Source organism: Rousettus aegyptiacus, unplaced genomic scaffold, assembly GCF_014176215.1.
Source record: "Rousettus aegyptiacus isolate mRouAeg1 unplaced genomic scaffold, mRouAeg1.p scaffold_m13_p_2, whole genome shotgun sequence".
Lineage (NCBI taxonomy): Eukaryota > Metazoa > Chordata > Mammalia > Chiroptera > Pteropodidae > Rousettus > Rousettus aegyptiacus.
Genome location: NW_023416295.1, coordinates 116,046,405 through 116,060,571, shown reverse-complemented (window position 1 = coordinate 116,060,571; position 14,167 = coordinate 116,046,405). Strand labels below are relative to the sequence as shown.

Here is a 14,167-nt window from a genome sequence, read left to right as displayed (position 1 = left end):
TTGAGTCTATGGGGCCTGAGCAGGGCTGATTGAGGACAGGACGGTGTGGACATCACTCATTCAGGATCACCAGGAGTCAGAGCTGACTTGATAGCACATAACAAACACCTACCTACTATGTGCATTTTATTTGCACATTATATGTTTAGGGTCATATAGTTATATCTTTATTTCTATATATTCACACATATAAAATGTACTTGATTTCTCCTCAAAGGTCAGAAAAGTGTCAGAATTATCCTTTTATCGCCTAGGGGGATTCCATCAAATTAGCGTCTAGGAATGGAAGGTGAAACAATGTTTTTGTTCATTTGTTTTCCTCTCATTCTGTCTAGACGAAATCAATTTCTTTCTGGCTAACCTGCAGAATGCCATGCCCACCAAAAGAAGTCAGACTGAAGGAAGAAGCTTCCTAAGCACAGAAAAAAAGATCAAGTTCAGGGCATTAGGTTGGCTCAGTCCATATACATAGCTCAGCTTCACTTTAGAACCCCAGAAATGACTGCAAATACAGCTGATTGCTAAATACTGAAGTCCATCACCAAGAGTTCAACACAACTGAAAATCAAGAGCTGCTTATAATTTCTTCACACTAAAACATATTTAATCATTATTCCGCCCTTGTGTAGGCTATGAATATATAGATTTAAGGTATTTTGTAATATATTTTTTCCTTTTTAAAAAGTCAATTTGAAAAGTAGTAATAAAGTATTATATATTAATTTAAAAAAACTAATACCAACTTAAAAATTGTACCCTTGGAATTGGAGCCAGTAAACCAGGGTTTAATTTCTGGGTCTATCCTATATTAGTTGTGCGGATTTGTGATCTGTAAACTCTTAGAAATATCAATCTCATCTCCAACCTGAAAGTAATAACTGTAAGTTTGCTGTATACTTAGTATGTGACAGAAACTATTCTAGAATTTATATACAAACCACTTAAAACTTCAAAAAGATCCTATAAAGTAGGCACTATTTTTATTATCATCTTCATTTTATAGATTCGAAAAACAATCTTGGAGAGGTTAGTAACTAGCCCAAGGCAACTGGGCTAGTAAGTGAGGCGGTGCTAGCTTTCAGAACTCAACTCGTAATCACTATGCAACCTGTGCCTTCACGATACTTCCTCCACAGGATTTCCATGAGGATAAACTTAAACAATATATGGTCGGTATAATATTAATTTTATTTATATAGATCTAACCCTGCATAAAAAGAAATGGTACAAAAATCTTAATGCCAACTAAAAATACTAAAACTGTCAATAGCTCTTGAACTTCAGTATGCATTAAACTACTCTGATATTTGTTTAAAATTATATACCCTAAGCTCAATTCTTTCTAAATCCATTACATGTAGGATAGAAACCAAGAATATGCTTTTAAAACAAGCTTTGCAAGAGATTTTGATGCAAGTCATTTATAGACATCATTGAGAAACAATGGCCCATGTTTAAGGTATGTAAGTGTTACGCACTGAATTGTGTCTTTCTAAAATTCATATGTTGAATTCTAACCTCCAATACTTCAGAATGTGGCTATATTTGGAGATGAGGCCTTCAAAGAGGTAATAAAATTAAAATGGGGTTATGGAGGGTGCCTAATCCAATATGACTGGTGTCCTCATAAGAAGAGATTAGACACAGACAACACAGACAGAGGGATAACCATGTGAGGATATAGCGAGAAGGCAGCCATCTGCAAGCCAATCAGAGAAGCTTCAGAGGAAACTTGCTAACACCTTGATCTGGGACTTCTAGGCTCCAGAATTGTGAGAAAATAAATTTCTGTTGTTTAAGCCACTCAGTCTGTCGTATTCTGTTATGAAAGCCCCAATAAACTAGTACATTAAGCAACATTTTGAAGTAATAGCTGATATGGTGATTTGGTCAACACAGCTCCTCAAATATTTTTAACCGCATTAAAAATGCTGTTTTATTTATTTTTTTCTGATTACTAATTGACTAAGAAGAAGGCATATGCCACTAAGATATTCTTCCTATAAGTAAAGTTGTCTACCACCAAAATACTCCTCTGGTCTCTATAAGTTACCCATAAACCAAGTAGAATAGGCCTTATTTTTAGTATATGCACATTCTCCCAATAAAATATAAATTTCATTCATTCGCATTTACTTACCTATGTATCTATGTCTATCATCTATCTATCTATCTATCTATCTATCTATCTATCTATCTATCTATCTATCTATCTAGTCAGTCCGTCCATCCATCCATCCATCCATCCATCCATCCATTTAATCAATATTTATTGAACATGTACCATGTGCTAGATGCCATTTTAGGTACTGAGAAACTACTGCTTATTGATGGGAAGAGAAAAGCCTGACAAAAATTCTAAATGAAAACTCAAAAGTTTTGTTTAAACAAACTCAAATGTCCTTAGGATACATTCAGGTAAGGAAATAAATAAAGTGGTCCAGGGGGATTCCGGTGAATTGCTATCTAAAAAAAGAAATCACAACTTCACTCTAGAGAGTTCTAGGCATAGTGGCTCAGTTTTGCCAAATCTTCCAATATTTTAAAAGAATCTATATATCTGTTTTTTATGCGAATTTTTCTTCTTTAATGCTGGTGAAATAATCTGAAATTTTTGCAAACACTTCATGAGCCAAATATAACATATCATCTGATATTTAGACACTGAGATACCCCTAGGGGCTTCCCAGTTGCAGCTCCTGGTCTAGATTGAGGAGGACACAGTGCTGTAAAAGTGTTGAGTTATTCAGTATCTACTATCTTTCCAATGAACTCACAAATAAATAATTTAGTTTTCAAATTATTCTTAGTTACCACTAAATAATTTGGCTTGGCTTTCAATTTATCTTGGTTGTTGCATTGACCATTCAGTGGCCAAAGAAACCTGAGAACTACCCAGTGTCTTCTCAATGGTTATGAAAATATGGCATACACCAGACAGGGCGATTTCACCCAGAAAAATGAGGCAAAGCTCTGATCACCTACATCATGACCTTATCTCACCTCCACGACAGGACTGCAAGGGCGGGGACCATGTATTGTTTGTCATCTTTATAAGCTCACCAGTCACTACCTGGTGTAATTCTCTGCAGAATCCACGCTTGATAAATATTTGCTGAACTGAATTTGAATCCACATATGTTTTTTGACTCTGATTTAAAATCCAGAGTAAAAACTGATTGTTGCTGAAACAGTTCCCATTTAATTAAAATTTTGATCTTTAAGGTCATGTTTACATGACACCAAAATAACTAGCTATTTTAGAAAATTTATCAGGAAAATAATCAGAAAAATCGCACTTGGAACAATACAGAGATAATCTAAGCAACTGCTGTATCTCTAGCTAAATCATGTCTTGTTCTCATTTTATTTTATTCTAGAACAAAAAGAGAGGCAAATTGGCATAAGGAAGAAAAACACACTTTGAAAGATATTATTTGTTTGTAGAGGATCCTAAGAATGGTTATACCATCATACAAATAAGTGTGAAAAAATTATCATTATACAAATGTCACCTGCAAGTTTCAGTCTTCACATTTATCATGGATCTCATAAAATTTGTGGTGAAAAGTATATTTGTGATATTTTAAAAAGTAACTCCTTAAGAAATGACGAAAACCTGAATGCCAACACATTGTGAATGCCGATGAATTTTTTTTTTAACTCAACATAGTCAATAAAATGCAAATATTTCTTACATTTCACAATATCTCTGGACTTGAAACACCTGCATGCACAATTAAACCCAAAGCGCATTTTAACTAGTAACACCCAACGTTTTTTTCCAAAAAGTAAAACTTCTGGGTTAAATGTCTGTATTCTAGCTTCTGAATGTCTTCATCTTTTTTCCTATAAGTGACTAAAGACTCACCTATTTTAAAAAATCATTCTGCTCCATTCAACACAGACACTTCTGGAAGTTCTATGTCATAAATATCACAATATTAGCAATCTGAGTGTTCACAAAACTGTCTTCACATACCAAGAAACCAACAACTTAAACTTAAACCAACAACTTAAACCAACAACTTAAACCCAGCCACTTAAACTCCTGTAAGATGTTCTAATTATGTGGTTGATTTCAGTCTCCTTGATTCCACATAAAAACATAACCAAATTCCTAACAAGTGGTGTCTCTTTTTAATTTAAATTCCTAAAAATCTCAGAAATTATCTAAAAGTTTCATCTGAAGGAAGTCGTCATGTAACTTTGCATTCTTATTTTTTTTCTTTGAAAAACATAAGAATTAATACTTGATTGACTTATTACATGAATTCAATTACATTTCCTGATCCTGAGAATGGAAAATTCTCACTCCTCTTTAAAGAATCAGAGCTAAAAAAAAAAAAAAAAAAAAAAAAGGAAAAGTGATCTTTGTTCAGGTTGAATGAGAAAGAATAGTAAGGACAGCACACATTTCTAAATTTAACTTCTGGAATTTTTTAGTTAAATTTGACTTTCTAGATGAAAGTAAGTGTTCGCTATTGTAAAAATAAAAATAATGTTTAAAGGAAGACCAATGAAGTTATAAAACATCAGAGATGTTAGAGAATTTAGAGCACATCTGAGGATGGCCTGTGGATTAATGGATAATGTGAATGACATTCCCTACCTAAGTTGTTGGCACTTAGTAAGAACTTGGACCTGAATGACCAAGTCTAACACTCTCATTTTACAGGTAAGAAAATTGAGGCAGGAAAGACATACTTAGTATATATGTATGCACGGAAGAGTTTCCCAAAAGTGTGAGGAAAATCATTGAATTGAGGTAACAGAGGAACCAAAGGACATTCTCTAATACTACGCAGTTTTAGTTATGATACAAAACAATTTTCATACCCTCATTTCAAGGGACTTTTCTAGTTTTCTTCCATGAATGGCTCTATTCTGTTTCTGAAGATTTTATGTATTGATTCCAAAAATAAAACTAAATCAAGGAAAAGCATATCCCTAATCATTGCTCTCCACTATTTATTCTAAAAACATTTACTTAAAAGTATTCCAGGACTTGACAATTTAATGCATCAGATGCTCAAACCATATCACTTTAACAAATTTCCCCCACAGCCTACAGTGTCTCTTTGCTGCACTCCCCCTCCCAGCGGCTGGTCTGCTGTTTTCAGCACTAAGGAAGTCTCCAAAATTTAACCAAGCTGCTTCTGGCCAGATCTGAGGATACTTATTTTCACAGATATTTTTATCTTTATTTTTTGTGTGCCTGGAATTCAAAGGAAACACCAGCTCGATAAACCCTGGAGTGGCCTGGACATCCACCTGTCACCCTTACCTGTTTGCAAGACCTCAATTCTCTCTTCTCCATCCAGTGACACAATTCTGAAGTTATAGGTGGTTCCCGGTTGTAAATCCTTGGGTTTACATTCATAGGTGGTGTTGTCTATCTGAATGGGGTGGCACCTCACGAACCCTGACGTGTCACTGCTATAGATGAGGCTAAAGTTACAAGGAGACCCCAAAGTTCTCCACTGGAGAGATGCAGACTGGCTGAAGACCTTGGACTCCGTCACGGTGAAGTTACATCTCGCTCGCTCCCCCAGTCCAGTCTGCAAATGAACCAGAGACAACAGCTAAAGCTCACAGTCTGGATTGTCCAAACACATGTCCACAGCGAACTACCTGAGACGCCTTCTCTCATCCCTCGCCCCCAGACGCAGCCCATCTTTTTACTCTCCAGCCAAGGAAAAGGTGGCAACTTTCTTCTTGGCTGTTCTTTCTCAGAGCAGCTAAAGAAAGGTGGATTTTGCCTTTGACAGTAGGACGAGTTGTCAAGTTTGGCTGTGGGATCAGAAGAGGATCTTTCTTCCCAAGAGAGATAAAAAAAATTATGCCATCTCCCTCTCCAAAACAGCCCAGGAGACCAGAAAGCGGAGTGGAATTTGGTTCTTGGCGGGGAGGAGGCGCGTCAGCCTGCAATCTCTCCTCCCGCCACTCACCTGCAGCAGGCTCAGTGCGGTCCACAAGGCTAACCCCGCTCCATGGCTCAGCATCGCGCTCAGTGTTTCCTACCCAGACTCGGCCGAGGGGCTAGGACGAGGGTGGCCCGACGGCCTCGTGGGGAGCCACTTGTTGCGCGCGCTCAGCGCGCCGGGCGGGCGCAGAGCGCTTCCCTCGGAGGTGGTGACGCGCAGGGGCCACCGCGGCCGCCTCTGCTGTTGCTGCTGCTGCTGCTGCTCCTGCTGCTGCTGCTGCCGCCCCGGACGGGCTGCGGACGCAAGAGGCGACAGGGGCAGGCAGCGCGCCGCCTTTCCCACGCTGCCATTCTGACCCGCGCTGCCTCGCCCCGCGCCCCGTCCGCGGACTTCCGCAATCAAAAGGCAATTTCCTCGTCTCCCGGCAGAGGAACAATGCGCCGGCGAGGGAGGGAGCCCCGAGGAGCCAACGCTTGAGGCTGCCAAGAGGGCCCGAGGCGGGCCAAGTTACCCCCCGCACTCCCCCCGCCCTGCGCCGCAGTCCCCCAGGCTAGGGGTCCTGTCCGGGTCGGCTAAGACCTGCCTCCTCCTTCTCCTCCCTCCTCCCGCCTTGCCCACCCCTCCGCCCCCCGCCGACTTTCACTTTTTTCCGACTCTGTGGCCCTCGACACCGCCGTCTTAGCCACAGTCAGTACTTGCTGCCTCTCACTTTCCAGCCCCTCACCCCTGCCTCTTCCTCCATCCACACCCAAAGCCTCCCCCTCCTTATCTTCCTTCCTATCTTCCTCATCTGCTTTCTCCAGGGCCTCTTTTCCTAGGAATAAACTTAACCACAGCAGATTTCCCTAGGTCGCCTACCCTCTTTCCTGAAACTTTTTATTAGAGTGCTTTTGCCCTTCTCACCTCAAAGCATTCATTTGTCCCAATGCGCATCCTCCTGACACTAGCAAGAGAAAAAGACCCCAAAAGGATCTTGTTCATTGTCAACTTGACTTTTTTTTTTTTTCGCCATTCGCTTTCCCCGTTCTCTTGTGTAGAGGTCTGTCTTCTCTAAATCTGATGCAAATGGTGCTAACCAAGAACAAATATAATCACAGCCAGTTGCTCAACCCACAATCAAAGCAGTTCCATCACTCACCATCCAGTTGTTAAAGCCATTTCATCCATAATTGTCCAAGCAATATAAAAAAGCAACACAAACTGTCACAGAAAACACTATTGATGACTCGGCTCCCCCCAAAAATTGGAATTTATTCCGTTTCAGCGCTAACTTTATGCTTTTTATCAACTGCCTCAATAACTGAATGATCATATATCCGAAAGTGGATTTAAAAAGTTCCCAATAACTGTAGAGCAAAAACGTTTAATTTTGTTTAATAACAAAATATTGCAATAACTTTTATAATATCTGATTGCTTTTTAAGGGGTGCTATCCCTGACAACCACCAAAAGAGATGACATTCCACATTTTAATTTTCAAATCAGAATACTCTGGAGCTAAATCAATGAGAAAGATGACATATTCCCTTCTTTTTCGAATAGATTATACATTAAGCTACACTATTGACTACTATATTGACTGTATCTATTTGGAGGAAAAGCAGAAGATAGGGAAAGAGTGAAGATTGTTTCAGTTCTTTTAGGAAACATTTTTTTTAATTTGATGAAAAATGAAGTTTCTATCCTTTTCAGAGATTCTATGGGCTTTCAATCTACAGCCAGAACAGAGATCTCAAATCTTTTCAAGTTAGCAAACACTCAGAGAAGGTCAAACCTAAAACATGTGTGTATTTCTGGGAAAACTGAATCGTTCCTATCTCTCTGCATGGGTCACTTGTTTTACAAAAGAGCTTTCTCCCTCTGTAATTTGTGCCCCGCCCCCTCCAAATTCAGTGGCTTTTCACAGCACTGTCTGAGAAGGCCTCTCCTCTCTCCTAGATGCTGCAAGTGTACAGTCTGACTTCTGCCACAGGGATCTTTTCTTAGCTTTATTTATTTCGACATTACCTTTTTCTTTTCTTATTATATTCAGAAAACAATGTGGTTTCCTCATCTGTAAAATTGGAATAATATCTACTCTGAATACTTCCCAGAGCTATTAAGAATAATAAACAAAATCACATACATTAAAGCACCTTTGCAAATTTTACTATGCTGTACAAGTATCTGTTTGCCTAGTAAGAGATGGCATCTAAATCACATTTTCTGCTCTTTTAAATTTTTCTATCACATAGATTGCACTTTCTTAATTTCTGCTGCTTATTCTTCCTTTGTCTTTTCCACTGAGGTTTATAACATTTTCTCATAATTGCCACTCATATTTGGATATACTAATATACTGGATTTGGATATACAAATATACTAAATACTCTTCTGTTCTTTGAGGAAATCTTCAGTAAATCCTGTCTCCTCCAAGTTTTTCCAAATATCTTTTTTAAAAATACTACAAACCAGCAATGTTTTGTACCCTATAATTTAATTTTTAAATTATTTTTCATTTCTAATAGACTATCTAACAATCCTTCCTGATAAACCTTCCTTTGGTCCAGGTAAATGTACCAAAAAGGCAAAATTTGGAGAGGACTAATCGAATAAGGCAATAACAAAATATCCTCACAAAAACATAGTTTAGATACTTCCAAATTCTCTTACTAACAGTCATCTGCTAATAATGCCCTTGGGAATAGGAATTTGGGAAAGTAGTAATTTCTTTAAATACAATTTTTTTTTTTATTTTTGATCTATCAAAGAAAAAAATTTAGAATCGTGTTGTCTTTTATCTATTTTAATATCAATGTATATGAAGAATTATAGCAGCACATGAAAGAAAGGATCAGTAGTCACATTTCTTTTTCAAAGTTATGTAACTGCTAGTTCTTTTTTCTTTTTTTTTTAAGCATCTTAAGACTCGCAACAGAGTGCCCAAATAATTAGTGGATCCTAAATAACCTATAAGAATTAACATATTCTGAAACAACGAGGAAAATTTAATATTAGGCTTTTATTGATCACAGTTTTCCTTTTAAAAACACTTATACTAATATTAGAAATTAGAATTGTAGTGGATTCAAGGCCATATGGGAAAAGCTGCCAGATATCACCTTTTCTATATGTTCATTTGAAACAATTGTACAAAGTATAAATATATAAATTTGTTTTTTTCTTTGTTCTCACCTTTGTTTGGAATTCCTCAACTTCTTTTGAACCTATTCACCCTGCATTTGCGTTAGAAGTTACTGCATTCCAGGAATTTGGAATCAGCCACTCTGAAATTTTCAAGGGATAACCTTTTCTCCTTGCCACTAGGAAACCTTTCCCAAACTGCATGGAAAGGGAGGGGCTGTTTTGATTAGATACGAGTGAACAAACAGCTGTCTTTTAAACAAATTGTCATGGCAATTAATGATTATGTTATAATTTATGTATTTATTAATTATAAATTCATGGATCTCATCACATTAAGAACATAGATGTCAAATGATGCAACCCATTGTCAGGGGTCCAGGGGCTACGCTTTGAGAACTGCTACTTCACATCATGGTTTGAGCTTGATGTTGAGGGGATGAGGAGAGGACAGAGTGGACTGGTAAAGTTGATTTGTTAATTCAAACACCTCACCCCAGACCTAAAAGATCCTTTATGATCTCGCCTCTGTCCACTCCTCACCTCTCTCCTACCTGCTTCCTATGCTTTAATGGCCTGGGTCTGATAATTGATTTATTCATTCAGCAAATACTGACTGAGCACCTCTTGTGTGCCAGATTCTGGTTTAAGTTTTGGAGACCTCCCCATGGAGCTTTTTTCTGCCCCAGGACCTTTGGGCCTGCTGTTTCATCTTCTTAGACCACTCTTCCCCGGGTTCTCTGCTTGGCTGTCTTCCCTTCACTGTTTACATCTCAGCTTAAAAACACTCATAGGAGCCAAGCTATTTCTGACTTCACAAGGGAAAAATGTCCTTGTATTATCCTTCCTCTTAGCAACCCATTAGTTTAATTCAGAGCACGAATAACGTTTGGTAATAATCTAATTATTTATAAGTTTGTGCACTACCTGCCTTCCCCGGGCATATGGGGAATTCCCTTAGAGCAGAGTCTTTCTCTGTTTTCTTGCACAGAGCTTGGCAAAAGAGCAGTTTCAACAAATATTTGCTAATGAATGGATGAATGAATGAATGAATGAATGTATCTTTGTAGTGCCTCAGTAAATATTTTTATGTGAATAAATACTTTAAACAAGTCCTTCTAAACATTTTCCATCTTAATGCCTCAAATATCTTGGAGGGGAGGGAGGGAAAGAGCAGAGGAAAAAAAGGAGTAAAAAGAACAGAAGATTGATTTTAAAGAGAAAGAGGTGGGAGGGAAGAGTAAAGAAGGAAAAGGAGAAAGAGGGGGACGTAGTAACCTTTAGGACACCATAGCAACCTTTAGGACAAGGTTCTGGTCTTGAACGGTGTCATCAGCATCTTCTAAGAACTTGTTAGAAATGCAGATTATAGGGCCCTACAAGAACTCTGAGGAATCCTGTGGTGGAGCCAAATACCCTGTTTTTATTTGTTTATTTGTGCTCTAGTTGGTGAGAAAGAACTATTCAAATTGCAGTCTTAGATTGTCAATGCTCATACCCTAAATTTCCCTGAGTATCATTTTATATTAAAGAGAGTTAATAATATTTCATTGTTCCTTTTCTTTTAAATTTCACTGAGATCTATAGTTACAAGAGGCTAAGTGATTTAGAAGGTCTTGAACAATTTTAGAAAGTGTCAAGTAAGTAAATTGGTGATATATAATATTTTGTATAATATATATTTATAATACCTCTGCATATATAATATTATATAATGCATATTTATATTCTATAACATATGTTATGCATATAACACATATTTTCATATATAATATTCATATTTTGATATTTATAACTTCTCAATAAAAGTAAAGTGCAGATGCTAAAGGAAAAAGATCAACATGCAGTAGACTTAATAAATGTTAAGGTAAATTTTGATGTCTTTTTCTTCAAGGAAGAGGAAGTTATGGAACTCTCATGTGTTTCCCCAGATACTTTTTAGAAGAAGAAAGCCTAGCAATCAGGGAATGTGTTAACTAAAAACTATTACAAGATAGCAGATTCATTTCTAAGTTTTAATTTGAAGTGGCTCAATAGTAAATTACAAGTGAATAGAATTTTAACCTGAAGCAGGTGTTATGCATTTTGAAAAAGGTACATTAAAATGTAAAGTGAGATAATTTTGACAACCAGTTTTCTAAAAAGGACTGTGACCACTCTCTTATATTTAGAGATACCATTTGGGGATACTTATATTTCAAGGTGTCTTTCTAGCTTCCTAGGTCTCCAGGAAAATGTAAATATTGGGAAGCAGTCAGAGGGATTAAATAAGGTGCATATTATATATATATATAAAGTGCAGTTCCTGGCTAAAAGGCTCAACAAATGTTAGATGCAATGATTTTTAGCACTACTAGTAGTATATGAATACCAATAAATCACGGAAACTAAGCATCCGGTGATGCTAGAGCATGACAAAGTCCATGGATGTCATTCTGAGAAATTATCATTGCTTTCAATCTTGTACCCAAAAGAATCTCTTCAGTAGATCATCACAAATGACATTTAAGGCATCCTGTAACTATTGGCCAGCCCAAGACTTTTTTTTAACTCTGGAAGGGAGGGGTTGCAAACATAGGATGTGTCTCTAATAGGCTCCACCATCTCGGCCCCATCCCTTAGGTTTCCTGATGATTTTTTCTACACCAATTTCACACCCTCTTCCCCTCCACCATTCTTTTTTTTTTTTTTTTTTAATCTGGAGGAAATGCGTTTTGCATAACTTTGTCTTAGCTTTTTAACTGTACACAGACGGATGACCTAAAACCAGATGTGACTGTAAATTAATCACCTTTTCCAACTCAAGTGCCTCTGCTGCATCTTCGTTCCCACTTTGCAGTCGTGCTGCCCCACCCTCGGAAATGAGTCTGCTCACATGCGTGCCGAGTCAAGGCATTAATGCCTCCAGTGGGGCTGTCTGTATGAGCATGGCTGTTATATATGATGGTTTGAGAAGCTACGTCATGATTTTCACAAATATCCAAATACTAAGATAGTAGATAAAACATGGCTAATGCTGGCTTTAAGAAAAAGGAAAACAGAAACAAGAAAGATAATCACCTTTTTCATCTCCCTTAGAAAGTGATGATTGGAGGATAAAGAATCTATCTTCTTTTTTTTTTTTTTTTTTTTTCTGTACATCACATTGGTAGAATATTATTTCCCATGAATTTTCTGGAGGTTACAAACATAGGACTCACTATTTGGCCAGCATAGATGCCTTTTCTGGCCTTTTTAGTGTGATCTTAACACTTTTTAAAAATTAGAATAAGTAGGCAATGTTGAGAAAAATAGATTTTTACACATAAAAACACCAGGATTTGAATTTTCTTGAAAAAAAAAAAAATCAAGTGATGGAGGCTTGCTGGGCCCATACTGTGTCTGTCACTTTCATACAGCCCCCTATCCCACCTTCTCCGGTGGATGAGGCAGACAGGGCATTTTAGAGTCCCCTCAGTGTTAGGCCTGAGGGTGATCAAAGTAGAAGAGCAAAGGGACTTATCATATTTTTTCAAAAATGTAATGATAAAAAAAAATCAGCTAACTTATAAACCTCTTGAGGGAAGTAGCCATGTCTCTTCATTATCTCCCCCATTTCTCTAGGCTGTGGAGACTCAGCCTTACTTATATAAGGACAAAGTAAACATTCACACCCCCTCCACTAAACATGGGCATAGCTAAGTATTTGTAAACCTGAAACGAAATTGTATTCTTCACCTGCTTCAATACAGACCTGGAATCTTTAGCATCACAGAATCCAAGGATACCTAGCACCACAGGATATACTAGTGACTGAGCAGTCTCTGCTCCAAATGGACAGATCCTGACTCCACAGAAGATTTCATCCTTCACCAATAATCAAGATGTCACCTGATTTAGGCCACCAAGATCAAAACTTTAGCAAAGCCTACTGTTTGGGTATTTCTCCACAGCTCTTCTATCCTGGACTGGAAGCATAATTTTGCAGAAAGAGGAGCAAACAAATGTTCACAGACACACAGATGAAGGGCAGGCATACAGCGAAACTACACACACGGGGTGTGCTCATTGGCTCACATCTATTAAAGATCCAAATCAGAAGAATTCTGATGGAAAAACAGGTGCCTCCTGTGCTCCCTAGTGGGCATCTTGTCTGGATTTAACAATCGCACTATTGTGTTGTCAGGTCCCCCAAAGTGTAGGAAGAATAGGAAAGATTTTTACTTCAAAGACAGCTCCTGGAATTCATAGTATTTCCCCTTCTGTACTTTCCACCATACTTCACAAAAACTGTTTTTCAAAGCTGTCATTCTGTGAGTGGAATAAGCTCATGCAACCAAGATGTAGCTAGGGTAAATTACAGAGACTTAAAAGTACTGAGCAGACTCTTTTAGGATTTCTTTGTCTTATCTTCACACTTATTAGCTGGCTCATCTTCCAGTGCTGATCCTTGGCTTTACTGCCCTTTTTTTTTTTTTTTTTTTTTTTTTTACAAATTCATCATCGTCTCTCCCCTGTCCCAACTCCTATTTCACCTGGTCCTTGAAGAAGATAGACAGGTCTTAATCTGTCTCAGCTACTGGTCTGTTCCTAATTCAATAACATCCCTTGGATTCCACTCTCTAAAAGCCCTGTAGCAAACTACTATTCATTTAAAAAAAATTTATTTTGAAATAATTTCAAACTTACAGATAAATTGAAGAATTGTACAGAATATTTTCACATACCCTTACTCAGGCCCACTAGTTTTTTTTTTTTTTTTTTAACATTCTGCCATATTTGTTTTATCATTCTTTTTCTCCTTACAGTCTTTTTTTACCTGAACAATTTCAGAGTACACTGCACATAGCCTGAATTAAATGCATAATCTCAGTAATTGATAATTCAGGAAATTTGAAATTTATATAATGTTTTAATCTATAATTCATATTTCAGTTTTGTCAGTCATCTCAATAATGTCTTTTCAGCATTTTTGTTTTCTCTAATAAAGATCTAGCTCAAGATCCAATATTGCATTTAGTCAGGTCTCTTAATCTTTAATCTGAAACATTTCCTCAGCCTTTTAAAATGATCTTTATGACATTGATCTTTTTGAATGATACAGATTGTTAATTTCAACGGTTTCTTCCTTCATTTGC

At 37.5% G+C, this 14,167-nt stretch overlaps 1 protein-coding gene across 2 annotated transcripts in view; it reads right to left on the bottom strand.

Annotated features, from left to right (window-relative positions):
* PTPRB (protein tyrosine phosphatase receptor type B) overlaps positions 1 to 14,167 on the bottom strand; it is a 101,073-nt gene that overhangs the window by 72,694 nt on the left and 14,212 nt on the right. Inside the window, exons 1-2 of one of the 2 annotated variants that reach the window (XM_016152327.2) lie at positions 5,952 to 6,383; positions 5,288 to 5,561 (exon numbers count right to left, since the gene is read on the bottom strand). In XM_016152327.2, the coding sequence (XP_016007813.2) occupies positions 5,288 to 5,561; positions 5,952 to 6,005 (328 nt within the window). In that variant the 5' untranslated portion in view covers positions 6,006 to 6,383. Of the gene's footprint in view, positions 1 to 5,287; positions 5,562 to 5,951; positions 6,384 to 14,167 lie in introns of those variants that run through there. The other variant, XM_016152326.2, reaches the window with a different exon arrangement.